The sequence below is a fragment of the Micromys minutus genome (genome assembly GCF_963924665.1).
Source record: "Micromys minutus genome assembly, chromosome: 13".
Classification (NCBI taxonomy): Eukaryota; Metazoa; Chordata; class Mammalia; order Rodentia; family Muridae; genus Micromys; species Micromys minutus.
The window spans coordinates 39,874,119-39,896,527 of record NC_137982.1 but is presented as its reverse complement, the minus strand read 5'-3'; the positions used below and the strand labels follow the sequence as shown (position 1 = coordinate 39,896,527).

Below are 22,409 nucleotides of genomic sequence, written 5' to 3'. Positions count from 1 at the left end.
GCATGAGTTCATTCTTGTGTGTTCTTTCAAAGAATCGTCAACAACACAAAAGTGTCTCCATCTTTTCTCCTTCCAGGGTCTAGGGAGTCTATGTTCTGTTTTAAAGATCTGTTCTAGTTACAGATCATGAAATATTGACAGTACATAGTGCATTTTGTACATAAGTCCATTTTTGTGAAAGTTTCCACTTAATACTCTTCTTTTTTTTACTTTAAGGCATAAATTATTAAAACATTTTCCATCAGGCTCAACGTAGAAGTCTCAGTTTTTATTTGAAGGAAGAACACCTAAAGTATAACATACATTCTATATATTTAGGAGAAAGTTTAGAATTTTGCGGATATAGACAATACATATAGCATAAGCTCTGGTGCACATACATTTTTAAATATCTATGCATATTCTGAAAACACATTTTTAGTTCATGTAACAAAATAATATTGATAGAGATGGGAATGCTATAAGACAAGATACACGTGAACAATACCTACCTGATTTGAATGAAATAAAGATAAACTTATTAATGAAATGTTTATGGGCAAAATAATGTGTAGGTTCATGAGATCTGGAAAGAGAAGGAATGGAATGAACATTGTCATAATTGTACATTGCTGTTCAAATTCTAACTTAGTCATTTTCTAGTTGGGTAGTAATAGATGGGCATTTTACATACCTTGAAACATTGTTCTCTTTATTTGTAATAGAATAATTACAGCATTTATACTGCCTGGTTATTGGAACTTCTATGAGCATAATACAGTAAACTAATGTAAATCAGCCTTGTCGAGTAAACTTGTAGGAAAATCCTAGGATCGGTGATGAAAAAGCAGCACTAGTCTTTTATCTTAAAATAATTAATATAATGTTATCTTTGATATTATTGTCAGCTAATATAATTAGAATAGTTTCATTTTGATCTTAGGTCTTCACTGGGATCTTCACAGCAGAAATGTTCCTGAAAATCATTGCCATGGACCCATACTATTACTTCCAAGAAGGCTGGAATATCTTTGATGGTTTCATTGTGACACTCAGCCTGGTAGAACTTGGCCTTGCCAATGTGGAGGGATTATCAGTTCTCCGTTCATTTAGACTGGTAAACAAGACAACAGCAACGATACTTGTCTTCCCCAGTGGTGTTTTCATAGTGCTCCCATACATTTTTCCACACAACCATTACCATTTTAAGGTGTTGTGTAAGTTGTGTAACTGGGGAATAATACCTCTTAGGTGATAGTTGTGTGTTGTTAAAAGAGAAACTTTCTTCTGAAAGGTATATTTATGTAAACTTTCAAATATTACTACGTATAAGTTTGTAGCGCTGGGTTACATAGACTAGGATCTTGGACATGTCCTGCCACTGAGCTGTCACTAGCCCTGTCATAAGATTACTAATGTTTTCTTGTTGCCATGTTGACAAAGTGTTGGTTCTAATGACTTGTACAATTAACACTTTCAAACTGAAAACCCTTGTTTAATAGAAATGGTTAATAGCTTAATAAAAATTGAAAATGTAAACAGTCCTTTGATATTCATATAAAAGTTATGATTATAATTCTAATTCTAATAAATATATTCCATCAAAACAAAAGTTTATAAGACTACTAAAGACAGAGAGACAGACAGAAAGATAGATAGGTAGATGATAGATTCACATAAATGCCCTTGAAGATTGAAGAAAAGTCATAGTAAATATCCCGGGTTTAACAATGCATTACATTTTTATATCTTTACTCCAGTGTAATATTAATAGATAATAAATATCTCAATGCATTGTTACTTAGAACCTTTTGACAAATGAGCCTTTGGGCAGAAATTACTTACATTCAGATGTCAACATGACACTATAAAATTTGATAGATGGTCTCAGAAAAGCAAATTTAAAAATACAATTTTCAATATACAACTAAGAAAAATTCACTTTCAGAAAAGATGAACCACATTATTAAAATCTGGAAAAGTTAGGTTCTTCCTTCAAAGATCTAAATATTATCTATGAATCTGAGAAAGTTGGAGCAAGACAATATAATATTTAGGGGTGTGAAGCGCTAGCAATTTATCTCATGGCTGCATGCCTGCTAAGGAGGTGTTCTGCCTCTGAATCACAGCCCCTTCTTCCTTAGTAAGCCTCAAGATAATTAATGCTTGAGACGATCATAATGATGATTATTAATTTGTTCTCACGTTCTAGCTGCGAGTCTTCAAGTTGGCAAAATCCTGGCCCACACTGAACATGCTCATTAAGATCATCGGCAACTCGGTGGGCGCACTGGGCAACCTGACCCTGGTGTTGGCCATCATCGTCTTCATTTTTGCCGTGGTCGGCATGCAGCTGTTTGGCAAAAGTTACAAAGACTGTGTCTGCAAAATTGCCACTGACTGCAAGCTGCCGCGCTGGCACATGAACGACTTTTTCCACTCCTTCCTGATCGTGTTCCGTGTGCTGTGCGGGGAGTGGATAGAGACCATGTGGGACTGCATGGAGGTCGCGGGCCAGGCCATGTGCCTTACAGTCTTCATGATGGTCATGGTGATTGGGAACCTGGTGGTAGGTACCCAAATTAGGAATGTGCTTCAGTACTACATTAACAGCTTAACAAATCTGTGGCCATGTTATTAAAAAATAACTTTCAATGATTAGTAATTTTAAATGCATATGATCTTAAGATATGTTTGTGTTCTTATTCTAAAAAACATATTGTAATATGGCAAAGTAAGGTATCACAATATACTATGGTAATATAGAAACACATTTTAAAATAAATGTATACACACTAATATTATCTATAATTTTTATATTCTCAACTCCATATTTTGCAGCTCTGTTGCTTTATAAGACAGGGCTCCTTTATGTATCTCTGGCTGTCCTGGAACTTATGCTGTAGATCAAGTTGGCCTTGAACTCAGAGATCTACCTGCCTGTCCCACCCAAGTACTGGGATTTAAAGGCTTGTACTATCACTCCGTGGCTTTTTGCCTCCATTTTAGATCATTACTTCATCACATTTAATTATTAAATTGCATAGGATTGTTAAAATTTTACACACATTTGCCATGTTATATGTGTGTATGTATGTGTGCAGGGGGGGTTGCTACAGAATAGTGTTAACAAGAGTGATCCATGCATATGTTGAAGACTTTCATCCTTCATCATGTTATTTTTAGTTATCACCCAACAACATAAAACCATCAAGAGAGAAAATCCAAACATCATTTAAATGCATAATTGCACATATTAATCATTTTAAATTTAAAATTGTTACAGTATACCAGCAAGTATGTTTCCTTTTACTCATCTAATTTTAAACATAATAATAAACTAATTCACTCATATTCTTCATCTCACATGTGGGAGATCTTGAGACTGGTAGAAAGAACCTTTAGTTTATATTGAGATGAAGCCATATAATAAATTCAGGTGCCCAAAACCTTTCTGGGACTGGGTATTGAACCCAGGGCCTCATGTGTTATGACCTTGGCCCACCTAGCTCCTAATGACCCCTGTGCTATGTCAGATAGCTCATAAAGCATCAGATTATCTATTCTATACCCAAGGGAATAAGATATCCTGTGTTCTCCATGTTGTGGTAAGCACACACCTTTGTCTATTTTCAAGGTTCTGAACCTCTTTCTGGCCTTGCTCCTGAGCTCATTTAGCGCAGACAACCTCGCAGCCACTGACGATGACAATGAGATGAACAACCTTCAGATTGCTGTGGACAGGATGCACAAAGGAATAGCTTACGTCAAAAGGAAAATATACGAATTCATTCAACAGTCCTTTGTTAGGAAACAGAAGATTCTGGATGAAATTAAGCCCCTTGATGACCTCAACAACAGGAAAGACAATTGTATATCGAACCACACGACAGAGATTGGGAAAGATCTGGACTGTCTGAAAGATGTGAATGGAACCACGAGTGGTATAGGGACTGGCAGCAGCGTGGAGAAGTACATCATTGATGAGAGTGACTACATGTCATTCATCAACAACCCCAGCCTCACCGTGACTGTGCCCATTGCTGTGGGAGAGTCTGACTTTGAGAACCTAAACACAGAGGACTTCAGCAGTGAGTCAGATCTAGAAGAAAGCAAAGAGGTAAGATGCTAAAAATTGGTGTGTATGTATGTGTGTGTGTGTGTGTGTGTGTGTGTGTGTGTATGTGTGTGTGTGTGTGTGTGATTCTATGTAAGGATTATATTGTCTGTATTAATGACTTGTAGAACCTTTTTTGATATAACATTAAATATTATTTTATTGAGATCTGATCTCAGGGAAATGAATGCCAATGCAAAGTGTAACACACTGTTGTGTGAGTTTTCTCACTCTTCTTAAAGTCTGTTAATTGGAAAATAAATAGTGAATAAAAAATTAGCATATTAGTTACTCAATCTTTGTAATGAACAGAGAAAGAAACTTATTATTGCAACCTTTTCAGTGAAACAATTAAAACAGCCTTGGCTGCCTAAGGGAATGTAACCTTTGAGAGGTGGAGCCCCACCTTGAACCTATAGCCTTTGTTTACACGTTTTTAGATTTAGGTACGCATCACCACAGCTCAAATTCATTGAAGGGAACTTCAGAAAGAAGTGTTCCACACCAACCCTCACATTAAAAATATGTAATGTTATAGTTCTGTGTGAGCTAAAATAACACTGTGCTAGGAACCAGATGCATTACACAAACAAAATCCATAAATTCCCTATTTTAGAAAACAGACAATTCAAGACCATGGTCCTGCAGGGTCTGTGTCTGGTGAGGGACATCTGCTAAGGTTGTAAACGGTCATCTTCTCATAGTGTCTTTACAAGGCCTGACTATATGTGCACAGAACAGAAATAGATCTGTTGTATCTTCCTCAACTTGTAAGGGCATCATTCTTTTCGATTAGAACCTTGGTGTCATAATTCATTTGATGTGTAGAGTTCATTAACAAACCCTACCTTCAGATACATAGAGACTCACAGCTTCAGCATTTGAATTCAGGACAAAAGGATGGGTGGGAGAGTTTAATTCAACCCATGAGATCCTATTTGAAAATATTAAGCTAAAACATTCATGAATATTAGGACAGTCTCTAACTTGGGCCAATCTGGGCTAACTTACCATTACTATTTCTCAATAGCCAACACATTCTTGTGAGCGTATTGATGGCTATGGTGTGCAGTAGTTTGCATGTGCTGAATGTTGATTTTGTTTGAACTATGTTTTCATCATACAGTGGGCTTTCTGCGACATAATATTATACATTGAGGAAAGGAGCAATTTTGTAACATTGTTCTGAAGAAGTCAAAAACTGAAAATATGTAATCCATGCTTTCATGGAAGTCACAAAGATAAGAAGGCATATTTATTGCTTACGTAATCTAAATACTTTAAAGACATCAGTAGGTCAAAGATACTCTATTGCTAATAAAAATTGACTGCTATATCTACTATGAACAAGGGAAACATTGGTGTGTTTTGGTTGGTAGTTGCCTAGGACAGACATCATAAGCATATGATTTAATTTTAGGTCATTGAATATGTTCATTTAATGATGACTCAAGCCTTTGTAACAACTTTAGCGTCATATGGGTAATTCCCACTTTTAGAAGGAGGAGCGGATATTAAAGCTAGCAATGGTTGCATTGGGGTATTTTGGGGATTTGTCTTGAGAACAGAAAGGGAACAGCGCAGAGACACAACAGTGGGAAAACGCCAACTACAGTGTCTATGGAGATAGATTTAGGGTGGGAAGAAGGATGTGGGGTTTTATAAACATGATGAATTTCTTAAGGTCTACTATGTGAATATTATCTCATTTACATTGTTTTTGTTACATGGTATTTCCTAAGCAATAAATGATAGATGTCCACTGAGAAATAAATGTTTGCTGGGCATGATGCCTCATGACTAAAAGCCCATCATTAGGCAGGTAAAGTCAGAAAGACCAGGAATTCAACATCGCAGCTATACAGTAAGCTCCTGGGAAGCTTGAAACATATAAGACCATAACTAGAAGTCAAAATATCAACAACACATCCCATTTAAACACTTCATTCTAAATTGCTGATAAAATAAATTACCAAAATTCTTTCTAGTATGGGTCTCCTCATCTTATGTCTTTGAATCTATAGGCATACATTTAATATTGGGTCAATAATAATAGCAACTACTTATTATGTACTGAATGAATATTACTGATAAACTATTTTACTGTAAAACCATCCATAAAAACTATTTTTCCTGCTGAAAATTAATGTGACTCATATTTATACATCTTATGTTTGCATTAATCAGAAATAGAGAGAACATTGACATATTCATCAGTGATTGTCCGCAGAACCCCTAGAGGCAATTCTCTTTCTCTGTGCATAGAAAGCCGTTGTTAAAAATTGTAGATATTCTATTAGTAAAAACGTAAGTGATGTAATTTTTTTTCTAAATTAAAAGCCATTACCAAGTTAGAGGTTAAAAGCCAATTTGTCATATCATTTTTTTATTATAGTATATTAGACCAGACTATGTCAATGCATTTTACCTATTGTGGTGGAACCCAAACAGGGTGTACTGAGAATACCACCTGGTTTTATGTCGGGATGTTAGGGTAGTGAAGAGCAACACAGGGAAACAGACACAATGGGGCTCTAAGGGCTGGTGTTTGATGCTGTAGAGTGTGATGGCTAATCTGCATTGGCTCATTGAAGAATCATCTGAAAAACTGTGAGGTTCACCCCAAGGTTTGTCTATTAGGGAGTATATAAAGAGGTGACTAAGGAGAAGACTGTCTTTGAATGGAAGTGACATTCTCCCATGGGCTAGGGGCACAGACTGAATAAAAGAAGGAAAGGAGGAGGGGGGGAGAGGAGGAGGGGGAGGGGAGACAACAAAGTTGACAAAGGGGGAAGAAGGGGGAAGGGAAGGAGGATGAGAAGAAGGAGGAGGAAGAAGAAAAAAGAAGAAGAAGACAATGATGACCACGACCATGACTATGATGACAACGAAGACCAGAAGAGGCAGGGTACCCTCTCTGTTTCATGCTCATCATGAAATTCACTGCTCTCAGCCAGCATGCCCTCCCTACCATCACTCACTGCCTGCTCAGAAGCTCTGACACAAAAAGAACAAAAGACGTTCCTCCATTTAAACTCTTTTGCCAAGTATTTTAGCCCTTTAAGACACTAATAGCTGACCAAAAGAGCATTAGGGGTCTCATTTATGTGTGTTTGCATGTATGTATCAACTCAGACAGAAAGCTAAGATCGAAAACGGGCCATGCTCTGTTCGTAGATAAGTCCGGGCTCCGTTTATAGATTAGTCCCTTCCATGCTATTCGTCATTGCGTCTCTCTCTATGTGCATGCGACAGTGCATTATATACCCTTCCCGTTTACTTTATGACTTATTAAATATTAAACATTCATTAATATCATTAATATCCATCAACAATATCCCTGCAATGAATCAGGTCACTTTACTTTTAAAGGTAAAGCTAGGCAGAATGAGCCACCTGATTGATTCCTTCCAAGGAAGTACCGAACTGCTGCCTGCTCCTTTGCTCTGTTTGTGCATTGCTTCATCTTTAAGGTCAAAGTCATTTTCTCTACCAGTGAACACCTTTAAAAACAAGAAAAGAGGCATAAGTCCACCGAGAATGGAAAATGTTCTCACCATCGGGGTTGCAGTCAGTAAGTGCAGTCAGTAAGTTGCAATAAGTAAGGGGTCCACCAGGAAGGAGTGCCCTGGTGGACACGGAAAAATGGGCATTTGAAATGCAGTGCAGCTTCTGTATTTCTTCATCTCACCTATTACAGAACCCTGCCAAGTCCATATAGATTGCACAAATCAGAGGCTTCCTATGGAAATCTATGCCCAGCTGCTAATCCACCAGTCCACTACAGAGTTCATAGATTGAAAATTGATTCGTAGAATAATAAATGCTAAAATGTATTTAACCTATTTTATCAATTTCAAACCAGTGAGAATCATACTTGAAAAGCAAACGTTAATAGCAATTTAAGAACATAAAAGGAAAGAAAATAAACTTCGTTAAGTTTAAAATTAATGAAATATTTGTTTAGCAACATTGGGTTTCGTTGTTACCTAGGATCTTTCGAATGTTGTGTGAAACATGTCTGTGTGCAGTTACAGCTTCCTCCCAGCTGAGTGGCAATGTTGTCTCAACCAAAAACAACTGCACTCATTCGCTTTGTTTTAACAATGAGAACAATAATAAACATACATTTGCTTCTAAAGCTCTGGATCCGTCCTGTGATTCAAACGTGAGTAGCAAATTAAATGATGACATTGACACTTTTTTTATCTCATGCACAAAGATTTACAAACACATGCACACACATGTGCACTCACACACATATTTGCTTCTCTGTCTATCTGGGTGCTACTTACATACCTGCTGTCCCCAAGATCAGACGAGGGCATCAGATCCTCTGTAACTGGAGTTACAGATGGTTGAGAGCTGCCACGTGGGTGCTGGGAATTGAACCTGGGACCTCTGGAAAGCAGACAGTGCTCTTAGGTGCTGAGCCATCTCTCCATCCCCAAATTTAAGACTCTTAATGACATAATAGTGAAAGTATGAGATGCCTTTCCAAATGTATATGTATCCTATTATAAGTACTAGTAACTTTTTGAAGATTTATTTATGGTATATATGTGAGTACATTGTCACTGTCTTCAGACACACCAGAAGAGGAAATTAGATTCCATTACAAATGGTTGTGAGAAACCATGTGGTTGCTGGGAATTAAACTCAGAACATCCGGAAGAGAGGTCAGTGATCTTAACCACTGAGCCATCTCTCTAGCCCAGTACTAGTATTTTTAACGTTAGTATTACTCACAAGTATCCATAAGGTGTTTACAAAAATTAAATGTATATTGGAACTCAAAATAAAGCTTAGTAAATCAAGACAGCAGATATTTTACAGGATTATCTGACATCATGTCATTTAAACTGACGTTAAAATATAATTTAGAAGACAGAACTCCATCTAAAAACTAAAGAAAACTAGGCTTTATGTAAGCAAAATTTTGGTAAACGTGGTCAAGATTTTACACACGATTATTTATCTTATTTTTTTTTGTCTTATTGTCCTATTATATACTCATAAGAAAGTATTGTTTCAGTAACTCAAGAGAATGAAATACAAACATAAATAATGTAACTCTCAGATTACCTTTATGAATTAGAATGCCCATATATATAACAAGGGGAAACTGTCTGCATGCATTCTTTAAAAAGACTTTAGAAGAGTTAAGCCCTTATGTAAGTAGCTTTAAAAAGTTAATGAGTGCGTACCCTTCACAATCGTTACAAAAACTATGAAATACCTTGGTGTGACTCTAACTAAGCAAGTGAAGAACCTGAATGACAAGAACTTCAAACCTCTAAAGAAAGAAATTGAGGAGGATCTCAGAAAATGGAAAGATCTCCCATGCTCATGGATTGGAAAAATCAACATCTTAAAAATGGCAATCCTACCAAAAGCAATCTACAGATTCAATGCAATACCCATCAAAATTCCAACCCAGTTCTTCATGGAATTGGAAAGATCAATGTGCAATTTCATATGGAATAACAAAAGACCTAGAATAGCGAAATCCATCCTCAACAACAAAAAAACATCTGCAGGAATCACTATCCCTGACCTCAAGCTATATTACAAGGCAATTGTGCTGAAAACTGCATGGTACTGGTACAGAAATAGGCATGTGGATCAATGGAATAGAATAGAAGATCCAGAAATGAGCCCTCATGTATATGGTCACCTGATTTTTGACAAAGGAGAAGTAAACATTCAATGGAAAAAGGACAGCCTATTCAACAAATGGTGCTGGTCCAACTGGCACTCAGCATGCAAAAGAATGAAAATAGGCCCGTTCTTATCTTCTTGTACAAAGCTCAAGTGTAAGTGGATCAAAGATCTCCACATTAAACCAGATACACTGAAACTATTAGATGAGAAAGTAGGGAAAACCTTAGAACACATAGGTACAGGAGAAAATTTTCTGAACAAAACACCAATGGCTCAAGCTCTAAGGTCAAAGATTAACAAATGGGACTTAATGAGATTGCAAAGTTTCTGTAAGGCTAAAGACATCGTCAAGAAAACAAACCGGCAACCAACAGAATGGGAAAAGATCTTTACCAACACCACATCAGATAGAGGCCTAATATCCAAGGTGTACAAGGAACTCAAAAAGCTAGACACCAGAGAATCAAATAACCCTATTAAAAAATGGGGTACAGAGCTAAACAAAACGTTTTCAGTTGAGGAACACCGAATGGCCAACAAACATCTGAGGAAGTGCTCCACATCCTTAGCCATCAGGGAAATGCAAATCAAAACAACCCTGGGATTCCACCTCACACCAGTCAGATTGGCCAAGATCCAAAACTCAGATGACAGCAGATGCTGGCGAGGCTGCAGAGAAAGAGGAACACTTCTCCACTGTTGGTGGGGTTGCAAGCTAATACAACCACTCTGGAAATCTGTCTGGCGATACCTCAGAAAATTGGATATAGTACTACCTGAAGACCCAGCTATTCCACTTCTGGGCATATACCCCAGAGACACTCCAATATACAACAAAGATATATGCACCACAATGTTCATAGCAGCTCTATTTATAATAGCCAGAAGCTGGAAGGAACCCAGATGTCCTTCAGAAGATGAATGGATACAAAAATTGTGGTACATATACACAATGGAATACTACTCAGCCACCAGAAACAATGACTTAACCAAATTCTTAAGAAAATTGCTGCATCTAGAGAATATCATCCTGAGTGAGATAACCCAGTCACAAAAGAACAGACATAATATGCAGTCACTGATAGTGGGATGCTAACCCCAGAGGCTTGTACTCCCCCAGAAACAACTCACAGACTGTATGAAGTCCAAGAAATAAAGAAAACAAAAAAATATACATATATTTACAAAACAAGAACACTTTGACTATTTCCATGTTTCGTTTTGTTTTGCATGTACTTTACGCTTATTGTAACTATTAGGTTTTCAATGCATACTGTCAAGCCCTTGAAAAAAATCAAGTACTGACTAAAAAAAAATATATTCACATGGTTTTATGTAAAAATTATTTTAATGTCTGAAAAAACAGTACTGACAAAAATGTATAATTTTAAGCAAAAAATGTTTAAAATCTGTACATTTATCTTTGTTTTGTAAAATAAAGTCGTTTAAAAAAAGTTAATGAGTGAAATATGAATAATAAATACAGTCTAAATGAATGTCACTGGAGTGTGTATCTATTTACCTTCTACATAAAATGATATTTTGAAAATGTATCAAAAATAACATAACATAGTGCCTTGTAGGTTCTTGCAATTTTCATTCCACGCTTTTCTCAGATAAATCTTTTTCTTAGGACAAAAAAAAAAAAATACTACTTAGTTCCATCAAATGAGTAATCTTACAGACAGAACAAGAGGCCAGTACTTCACATGTATCAATGAAAACAGTGGTCACCATGGGGGGAAATGTTATAATTGGCAAGATGTGTAGAATCAGCTATAGGTGGTGCCTTACTAGTGGATGCCATTGGCTTAGCATGGCTGCTTAACAGCTTTTTTGTTTCACTTGACCCTGAAAAATAATACCACTGAAGACAAGGCTTTTATTTGGATGACACCTGATATTGTGATTCTTGATAAAGACTAAAATATCTTTAGAGGTCTAACAGATAAATGTTATATGTTCAGTAAGTTACTTTTTTATTTAAACTAAAGGTTATCTGAATCCCTGCCCACACATAAGTTTATTTGGGCAGAGGGATAGAATTTCTAGTAATTAATGGATTACATCTTAACTTCTCAAGCCTATTCACTTACTACATGAAGAGAAGGTATCTTACACAGAATATTTTTATTTTATAGTGAAGAATTCTGGATAATAATAATAAAATGATACTCACAGGATTTTTTTTGTAATATAAAGAGTAAGTCTTGCAACAATGATACTGCCAACTGAAGCTATTGGATATAACTACTGATGTGGCAAATCTCAGCCTAGAGCTATCCCGTTCCAGTTGATTATAAATTCCAGTGATGTTGAGGAAAAGGCCTGGGAATCCTCAGAATGGGCATTGTAACTCAAGCTCACAGTCTAACAACTCTCTTCATTTGGTACATTAGCAAATGCTTGACTAGCCCTTGGATATGTTTTTAAGTCAGAAAAAAAAAAGTTGAATCAGAGATAAGTTCATTCACAGCAAATGCAGTTGAAGTGTAGATTTAAAATCTACCTGTTGTATCCTGGGCTGAAAAGTAAATGCTCCAGATGCTGAGTGTGTAAGCAGGCTACTGTATTGATAAAGTTAAAAGTAGTTCATAGTGAAGAATCTATGCATAATGACAGAGGTGATCTTTAAAATGGACACTCGAAACTGTGACTGGGTTTTCACATCACTGCAGATGCCAATGACCCCTAACTTTCTGTTACACGAGAAATTTAAAAGGAAGAGAGGCAGTCAGTTTGATAGAGACCCAGGTGCAGAAGCCATCTTCCTTTGGTGGAACAAATAATATTCTGTTTCATATATATGAGAAATTATTATTAATAGTTTTAGCATGGTCCTTAAAGTTTATTATTTAAAAATATGTGTTGACTGGGTAGCTGGTGCGATCTCTTTTAGGTTAAACATAAACCCATAATTCTATAGTGCTATGGGTGTGATTGTTGACAATGAACACTAAACTTCTAACACATTGATGGAGCTCAATGTATCTTATTTAATTAAATTACCAAGTGTACTAATTACTTTTAGCCAGATTTGAAGATCAGTAGGATAGGTTGATATTTTCTGCTATTTTTGCTGTTCTTGACTCTTGAGAAGCCAAAAAGAGAACATGGTATTTGGTTACTATTGCCAAACTCTGAGAAATGCTGTTACTATTTATTTAGCTTTACATGAGATATTAGTATAAACCTTATTCATTGAAGGAAAAACTGTTTTTCCCATGCATGCATTGTTTCTGTAACACTTTTGGTTCTAAAATATTTTCCAGCAATGAACCAACTTAAGTAAGAGTCTATAATTATTTATTTATTGATGCAATTTTTACTTATTTTAAGACGTCTTTTCTCCAAAGAACATATGAAATATAAAAATATGAATACATTTGTAATAAATAATTCTGATCATCTGATCTACCTAACAATTAGTAAGTGTCATTTAAAGCACTCAGTTATAATTGCTCAGAACTGAGACACTATTAAAGAAACATGTAAATATTTAAACACAGACAAGCTTACTGATTTTATTTTCTTCTAAGGAAGTGATTCTCTGAGTTTCACATCCGACAAATCATAACAGCCTCCCCCTCCACAGGACAGAAGCTTCCCTACTACATGATGCTGTTGGGCATTTGTAACATTGCAGCACCCAACAATCTTCACACAGAAATTCCTGGGAAAGGAATCAGCAGCGAGATTTTCCCATTCCCTCTTCTGAGTCTTCATTTTACTCTAAGTTTCCATAGCATCTTACCTCAAGAAAGATAAAGGGACGGTCATAGTAATAATCCCTTCTTAGCATGCCACTCATTGGGGAATGAAATGAAATGAATATGCTTTTTATGAACGTTTTATGCCCAGAAACTCAATGAAAGCAGTAGCTCCTCAGAGGGAAGCACAGTAGACATCGGGGCGCCTGCAGAGGAACAGCCTGTCATGGAGCCAGAAGAAACCCTTGAGCCCGAAGCTTGCTTCACTGAAGGTAAAGAGATGCTCACACACTTGATTCAGTAAATAAAAGTAATGTGAGGAAGTCAAAGACACATCAAAGCAAGTCCAGGCCGTCACCTGTTAGCAAACATAGACAACTTAAATAACTGTGTACACCCCTTTCGGGATTACCCACAAGGATATCCATGTGTGGATGAAATGTACGTTGGTACTCCACACACTGAAGAGGAAAGGTTTCTGTCATGTTACTAGTTTAATTTTGAAGTCCTATTCTAGAGTAGCTCCAACCAAATGCACTAATTTCAAACAATAAAGTGAAACCACTTGCCAGTGGTTTTATTTTACAAAGAGTTTTCCTGGAAATCAACATTGTTTCAGAGAAAGGACAAATATGAAGATGCTGTATGTTTTCACTGATGTTCCACTTTTTATAAATACACACCTGTTACTTCAACGTTAAAGTGTTATTAAAGCAATAGCGCTGGTGGTGGAGGGATGGAGCTGGACCAAAGTGATGGAGAATGGAAGAGTAGCTATCTTCCCTACTCTGTTGGAACCTTATGTTTGCAGGCTGTGTGCAGAGATTCAAATGCTGTCAAATCAGCGTGGAAGAAGGAAGGGGAAAACAGTGGTGGAACCTACGGAGAACGTGCTTCCGAATAGTTGAGCACAACTGGTTTGAGACCTTCATTGTGTTCATGATTCTCCTCAGTAGTGGTGCCCTGGTGAGTGACCCAAAGTCATACAGTAGCAACTGGGAAAATCTCACACTGGTGACTCTTCAAGCCTTTGTATCCCATGGCCTTAGTTGCCAAGGAGTCATCAATAACTCCACCTTTTAATCTTCCAGCCGGAAATTTAATGAATAAATTTATTTCTGGATTTGCATTTATGTGCATACATACATTTCTAATCTTTAACCAACTATGAAACAGATAAAAATGGGCTCCTTTGCTTGGTCATTATAAGCAAAGTAAATACGTATTAAATTTCTCTTTGCTTAACTAAACATGACTAGGAAAAGAACAGCAAAGGTCATGTTAGTGCTATTTTGGTGATTATATATCCTCTGAGTTCTGATGAACTCTTTTGGGGCACTTAGTAGGTACTTGGGGATCTCTTCTCTTTCTCTGTTCATGTGGGTTCCCCATTCTTGGGCTACTGAGGAAATAATGGATATTGGTGATGCCCCTATTCATAGTGGGCACTGTGCCTAAGTGATTATTTAAAGACTGGATTATGTTTAGAGGAAGATGTTCATTTCCTCAGAATCTATTCAAATTTAGAAGAAAGTTATTTACACATGTACAACTATATTGAAGTATTTTTAGATATACAGAAATGTTTAAGCCATTAAATGTTTGGATGGGTAGAGAGATAGATAGATAGATAAATAGATTGATAGATTGATAGATAGATAGATAGATAGATAGATAGATAGATAGATAGATAGACAGACAAATACACACATTTATGATAGATACATAAATTTAGAGAGATGGTAGAATATATACAAAAAGTGTTTGCTTAATTGAAACAAAGTTACTTTTCATTTTAAAATTAAATATATATTTCCTGTAAAATTCTTGATGTAATAAATGTCTTCTACATATCACTATCGATATGCCTGCATATCATAGACAAAAACATATATTTGTATATATGTATATATATATATATATATATATATATATATATATATATATATATATATATATATGATAAAGTACCAGCTGAGCTGAGGTTCATATTATAACAACACATTACTTTCTAATTGAAAAGTATTAAGTAATGTCATACTATACCTACAAAAAAGTAAAATTATCAGTCAGGTACGGTGTTGCACACTTTTAATTTCAGCACTCAGCAGGGAGAGGAATTAGGATTTTTGTGAGTTCAAGGCCCAGCGTAGTCTTCAAATTGAGGACAACCAGGGCTATTTCACAGAGTAACCCTGTCTTGAACAACAAACAAACAAACAAACAAACAAACACAAAAGAAAGAAAAGAAAAGAAGTACAACTATCAACAAAAAAGAAAAGAGCAGCTAACTACTTAGTAAAATAAAATTGGATAGTATGCTGATAAACCATAATTTATGCTTTATAAAAACAGCCATTATTTATTTATTTAATCTCTCTCCTAATAATGAGCTGGATTTGTTTTTTGTTCTCATGGTGCTGAAGATCAGCCTCCTGGTCTCACGTGTCTTAGACAAATCTTCTAGCCACTGAGTCACACCCACACCATGGGAACAAATAAACACAATGTCTGCCATAGAGTGTGACATTAAGAAATACTTCCTGGCATAGCCAACTGACTCATGAAATCACAATTTCACTTCAGGAATAGTGGAGTCACAAAGAACCCTCTGTGGTTTCCGTAGCTATCTGAAGTATATCTACCTTTCCTCTGGTTTATAAGGAAAAGACCCAAAGAGTAACAAAACAGTGGAAATACTGTGTCTCTGCTCTTCTGTACCGAGGAAATACCATGTGCATATATAATGGGAAAAATCTAGCTTTAAGGTTCCAGTAGCATTTAAAAGATGAAATGTATAATGTTTTCTTTTTAGGCCTTTGAGGATATATACATAGATCAGCGAAAGACCATCAAAACCATGCTGGAGTATGCTGACAAAGTCTTCACCTACATCTTCATCCTGGAGATGCTTCTCAAATGGGTGGCCTATGGCTATCAAACCTATTTCACCAATGCATGGTGCTGGCTGGACTTCTTGATTGTTGATGTAGGTATCTACCATATTGTTTTGTTTGACGTGGTTTGTCTTGTTTGTGCCCTAATTCTACGTCAGTGAATGAATTTCTGGCCACTGTGTTGTGATAACAAGATAGGATGCCCAGCGCTAAACTCTCTCACCTAATAATAGCATAGAACTTACAAGTTCTGGACTAATTTATTAACTAATTTTAAAAAGGGAGATAAGATCTAGTAGAAAAACAAATGTAAAAAAATCATTTTAGAGTAATTGTGATAGAAACTGCATGGTGTTGGTACAGAGATAGGCAGGTAGATCAATTATACAGAATTGAGGACCCAGAAATGACCTCACACACCTATGGTCACTTGATCTTTGAAAAAGGAGATAAAAACATTCAATGGGAAAAGGACAGCCTCTTCCACAAATGGTGTTGGTTCAACTGTCGGCATGCAGAAGAATGCAAATCGATCCTTTCCTATCTCCTGTACAAAGTTCAAGTCCAAGTAAATCAAATACCTCCACATAAAACCAGGTACACTGGGACTATTAGCATAGAAAGTGGGGAAGAGCTGAGAACACAAAGGCACAAGGGAAAATTTCCTGAACCGAACACCAGTGGCTTATGCTCTAAGATCAAGAATTGACAAATGGGACCTCATGAAATTGCAAAGTTTATGTAAGGCTAAGGACACTCTCAAGAAGACAAAATGGCAGCCAACAGATTTGGAAAGGATGTTTACCAATTCTACATCTGATAAAGTGCTAGTACCCAATATATACAAAGAACTCAGAAAGCTAGGGAATCAATATAATGATCAAATATAGGGGATCAAATAATCCTATTAAAAAATGAGGTACAGAGCTTAACAAAGAATTCTCAGCTGAGGAGTATCAAATGGCTGAGAAGCACCTAAAGAAATGCTCAACATCCCTAGTCATCAAGGAAATGCAAATCAAAACAACCCTGATATTCCACCTCACACCAGTTAGAATGACTAAAATCAAAGACTCAGGTGACAGCAGATGCTGGCGAGGATGTGGAGCAAGAGGAACACTCCTCCACTGTCGGTGGGGTTGTAAACTGGTACAACCACTCTGGAAATCAATCTGGCTGTTCTTTAGAAAATTGGGCACAGTAATACCTGAAAACCCAGCTATTCCACTCCTAGGCTCCAAGGATACCACAAAGATGCTTCAACATATAACAAGGGCACATGCTCCACTATGCTTATATCAGCTTTATTTATAATAGCCAGAACCTGGAAAGAACCCAGATATCCTTCAACAGAGGAATGGATACAGGAATTGTGGAACATTTACACAATGGATACTACTCAGCTATTAGAAACAATGACTTCATGAAATTCCTAGGCAAATGGATGGAGCTAGAGAATATCATTCTGAGTGAAGTAACCCAGTCACAAAAGAACACACATGGTTTGCACTCACTGATAAGCGGATACTAGCCCCAGAAAGCTCTTCTTTTTATCATTTTTTAATTCATATGAGTACACTGTAGCTGTCTTCAGACACACCTGAAGAGGGAATCAGATCCTATTACAGATTGTTGTAAGCCACCATGTGGTTGCTGGGAATTGAACTCAGAACCTCTGGAAGAGCACTCAGTGCTCTTAACCACTGAGCCATCTCTCCAGCCCCCCAGAAAACTCTTAATACCCAAAAAAACAATTCACAGACATTATGAAGGTCAAAAAAAAGGAAGGCCAAAATGGGGGTACCCTAGACCTTCTTAGAAGGAAGAACAAAACACTCAACAGAGATAATGCAAGGTCAAACTGAGGATCAAGGATTGAAGATAGGATCACTCAGAAACTGCCTCACCCAAGAGCCACCACATATGCAGACACAAAATCCTAGCACTATAGCTGATGCCAAGAAGTACTTATAGGCAGGAACCAGATAGAGATGTCTTCTCAGAGACTTTGCTAGAGTCATAAAGATACAGCTGAGCATGCTTGCAGCTGACCATCAGGGACTGAACTCGGGGACCCAAATGAGGGTGCTAAAGAAAGGACCTAAGGAGCTGAAAGGTGTTGCAACCTCATGGGAAGAGCAACATTATCAATATCAACCAACTAAACCCTCCAAAACTTCCATAGACTAAAACACCAACCTTTGTTTACACATTGAGAAACCTATTGATCCTGTTGCATATGTAGCTGAAGATAGTACTGTCTGGCATCAACGGGAGAAGAGGCTTTTGGTCCAGAGAGAGTATGTTTTCCCATTGTAGGGGAATGCCAAGGCAATGGGGTGGAGATGGTGATCAGGAGGGAGTGCACCTTTGTTAAGGCTACTGGAAGGGGAGGAGAATGGGAGTGAGTGGCGGGGGGTGGGGGGGATAACATCTCAAATGTAAATACAGAGTATCTAATAAAAATGAGGAAAATAAAAGAAAAAATCATTTTGGTAATACATAATGTAAATGGTGGAAAAGACATTTAAAGAGTGTGGAGTTGACTCTGCCACATTATAAACCACAGACTCCAGATTGTATCTCCATGCATTTATTCATTGGTTTTCTTCCCCAGTAGTAAAGAATATCAAGACATGAAAGGGATAGTGAGTACTAATGTAATTTTATAAATCTTTGCTATCTACTGGAAGATTTTCATGGAGAGATTTTTTAAGTCTATTACAAGTAAGGTTGCAGAGGGTAGGGAAGGAGAGCCCACTTTATGACTGGGAAGAAATTTTTATATAAATGAGATTTGCAGAAATTTTTTATATGACAAATATGCTTATGGAGAACTTTAGTTATTAATAGTGAATATTTTATTTACTTAAAACATTTAACAAGACAACTCAGTGAGGCCAAAACTAAGTGAGTAGATTTATGGAAACCTCAAAAGAATCATCAGTCTTACAGAACAGAGAGAGGAAATTAATCAATAGGCATTATTAGTTCATGCTCTTGTAACTCATACTAGGTTAGAATTTGGTATTTTGCAAATTCTTTACTCTTAATATTCATTGATGCCCTTTTTATATTTTTATTACTTTAAGCTTTTCACTTAGTTTAACTTTTCATATAGTGTATTTTGATTATATTGCTTATCTTTTCCCAAGTCTTTCCAGATCCTCCTGTCCTGCTATCTGAACGACTTCAATCTCTTTTTAAAAAGAGAGAAATTGAAGAGAGAGGAGAAAATGAAATATAAGCAAAAAACAAAACACAAAACAAACTACCACCAAACCATAACAAAACAACAACAAAAAGCACACAAACCATTTACAACACACAGAGACACCTATGGCTCCCATTGCATCTGTAGCAGAGGATGGCATTGTTTGGCATCAATGGGAGGAGAGGCCTTTGGTCCAGTGAAGGTTCCTTTTCCCAGTGTAGGGGAATGTCAAAGCACTGAGGTAGAGAGGGTGATAGGGAGAGGGAGCACCTTCATGGAAACAAGTGGAAGGGAAGAAGGAGAGGGGAGGGGAGAGGAGGGGGGAAGGGGATAACAGCTGAAATGTAAATAGAGAGAATATCCAATAAAAAATGAAATTAAAAAAAAAGCACACAAACAACAAATATACATCTATTTTGGTTGGTCAGCTATGTCTGATCACAAAGACTGCCTTCATGTATGGTTCATATACAGAGTCACTTCACTGAGGAGAATTTAGCTTCTTCTCTCCCAGTGGTATCAGTTGCAAATCACTTCATGGTTAGGATAGGACTTCCTGCTCATATCCCCTCCTCAGTGCTTAGATTTCGTCCGGTATCAATTTTCCTCAGGTGCATGCTGTCAGTGTCAGGTGAGCTCATATGTCCCTCACCCTGTTGTGTCCAGAAGACACCAATTACCTTGGAGTCATTGCCCACCTCTAGTTCTTAAAATCTATAGCCTCTTCCAAATAGCTCTCTCAGCCTTAAGAGGAGGGGCTTCATGAAGAAACCGATTTACTGCCAAGTGTTCCAAGGTCTCTCAACTGTCCAGTTGTGGGTCTCTGTTAACCACCACCTACTGAAAGAAAGAGCTTCTCTGGTTGGGTGCAATGGAACACTAATGTGAAGTTAGAGCATCATTGGGAATCACTGCTGCTGTATTTCTTCAGTTGAATAACTGAACAGCTATGAATAAAAACCGTTTTGGTTATCTTAGTTGAGAACTACAAGCTGACCGAAAGCAGTGGGGTTTACTTGCTGTCATTTGTATTCTACAGGTTTCATTGGTCAGTTTAACAGCAAATGCCTTGGGTTACTCTGAACTTGGGGCCATCAAATCCCTAAGGACCCTGAGAGCTCTGAGACCCCTAAGAGCCCTATCACGATTTGAAGGGATGAGGGTAAGAAAAATGAAAACCCTGCAGCATTCTATATTGTCAAAGTTAGACTGATTCAACTTAACTAACGAAGAACACGTGCATGCAAAAGGAATGGCAACCCTTTGCGAAACTGCTACTTTCCCCTTTTCTCTGTTGCATATTTACTTCTTGGTAATATGCAAGAGAAAATAGGCCTCTTTGAAAATGATGTGATATCATTTATCTGCTTTGCTAATTAAAATAATCTTATTTTATAGCTGATCTTGGGAGTTTCCTTATAATTCCTAATCCAAAGGGGGAGGGGCAGATACTTGGTTAAAGAACTAAAGCGAAGTTACGTGGTAACTACCTAGAGACAATTTGTGTCATGTCGTTCTCTATTATGCCCATCTGTACTTAAAGAAAATATTATAGAAAATAATGAAAATCACAAGTGTGTATGAGTCCAAAGGAAAAAAATGAAGAGATACAAAAGATACACAAGAGTACATAAGAAAAAAATGAATGTTTTGTCTTTACAATGCCAAAGTTCTTCTTATTTAAATATATTCGAGGGCAGGTATTAACCATTGACTGGAGTAAAACTAATACTGCCCAGACTGTAACTGAATTAATCCCAATGAACCCGTAAGATACTGATTGAAATACTATAAATACCCACGTAGATACCCACGCATTCCTTAACAGTAAGACTGTTAAGGAAAGAGAAAAAATATCTATTTTTATTCCTTACTATACATGACTCACTAACCTTAACTCAAACCTTATTTCTCACACTGTTTTATTTCTATGTAAATCAATATTTACTTATTTAATTTTGTCTCCACTGGATCCTGTGTTTTTACAGCAGCTGCACAGTTTTAGTTTTAGTTTTTTAGTTTTTGCACTCTTGAGCAAAGCTCTGTTGCCGTCTCTGTAACTCATCTCACGTTAGAGTTTCACACTTGCTGGATTACAGCTATTATCATTATTTCAGAGCATAATACAATCCTTTATAGATGTGCAGTGTGGAAATTACTCTTTTTAACTTTAAGATGCTAGATGTATGTTGTCTAAACAAAGCAGAATAAATGTATAAACTAAAGAGAACGCATTTCCCTTACATTTCTTTACACTGATAAGCCAGTGGGGCACTAGAGGTTCCTCACCGGAGCACAGCGATGGCGTACAGCTGTGTTCCCTCATAAATGAAAACTATCGTGAATTTCATTCTACTATGCTAGAAGAAACCTAGGTCATTTTTAATTTCTCTAACACATATGAAAATGCCCCTTCAGTGGATCCAAGGAAGCACAAAGAAGCTTTGATGTTCACACAGGACTTCACATTTGTATTTAAAATGTATTATGAATTTTTCTTCTAATTATGCAAAGTGTAAATTCTTTCCTATTAAAAGAGCACTTTCATGTCAGAATAGCAATTTTAGTTGTCAAGGATGTTTTTATACATTTTTACATAAAATAATATGTGAGCCAAATTAAAATCCACATCATTTTTAAAAACTTTTTAAAATGCTTTTTCAATGTTTCCCTTTATTTTTTTACACCCATCCATTGTCCTCCCCTCCAGATCCCCCCTCCTACAGTTCCTCGTCCCCTTTCTCGTCTCTCTTGCCTCCAAGAGTGTGTTCCCCTTCTCACCAGGCCTCCCCCTTCCCTGAAGCCTCAAGTGCCTCATGGATTAGCTA

At 36.9% G+C, this 22,409-nt stretch overlaps 1 protein-coding gene across 10 annotated transcripts in view; it reads left to right on the top strand.

Moving 5' to 3' along the window:
• The window catches only part of LOC308429150 (sodium channel protein type 1 subunit alpha), a gene marked incomplete at both ends in the record, with an annotated part of 72,262 nt that overhangs the window by 28,690 nt on the left and 21,163 nt on the right, over window positions 1-22,409 (top strand). For all 10 annotated transcript variants that reach the window (XM_080927877.1, XM_080927885.1, XM_080927883.1 and 7 more), the window contains 7 exons: window positions 923-1,096; window positions 2,192-2,548; window positions 3,617-4,099; window positions 13,622-13,742; window positions 14,282-14,436; window positions 16,286-16,459; window positions 20,621-20,743. In XM_080927877.1, the coding sequence (XP_080784003.1) occupies window positions 923-1,096; window positions 2,192-2,548; window positions 3,617-4,099; window positions 13,622-13,742; window positions 14,282-14,436; window positions 16,286-16,459; window positions 20,621-20,743 (1,587 nt within the window). The remainder of the gene's footprint in view (window positions 1-922; window positions 1,097-2,191; window positions 2,549-3,616; window positions 4,100-13,621; window positions 13,743-14,281; window positions 14,437-16,285; window positions 16,460-20,620; window positions 20,744-22,409) is intronic.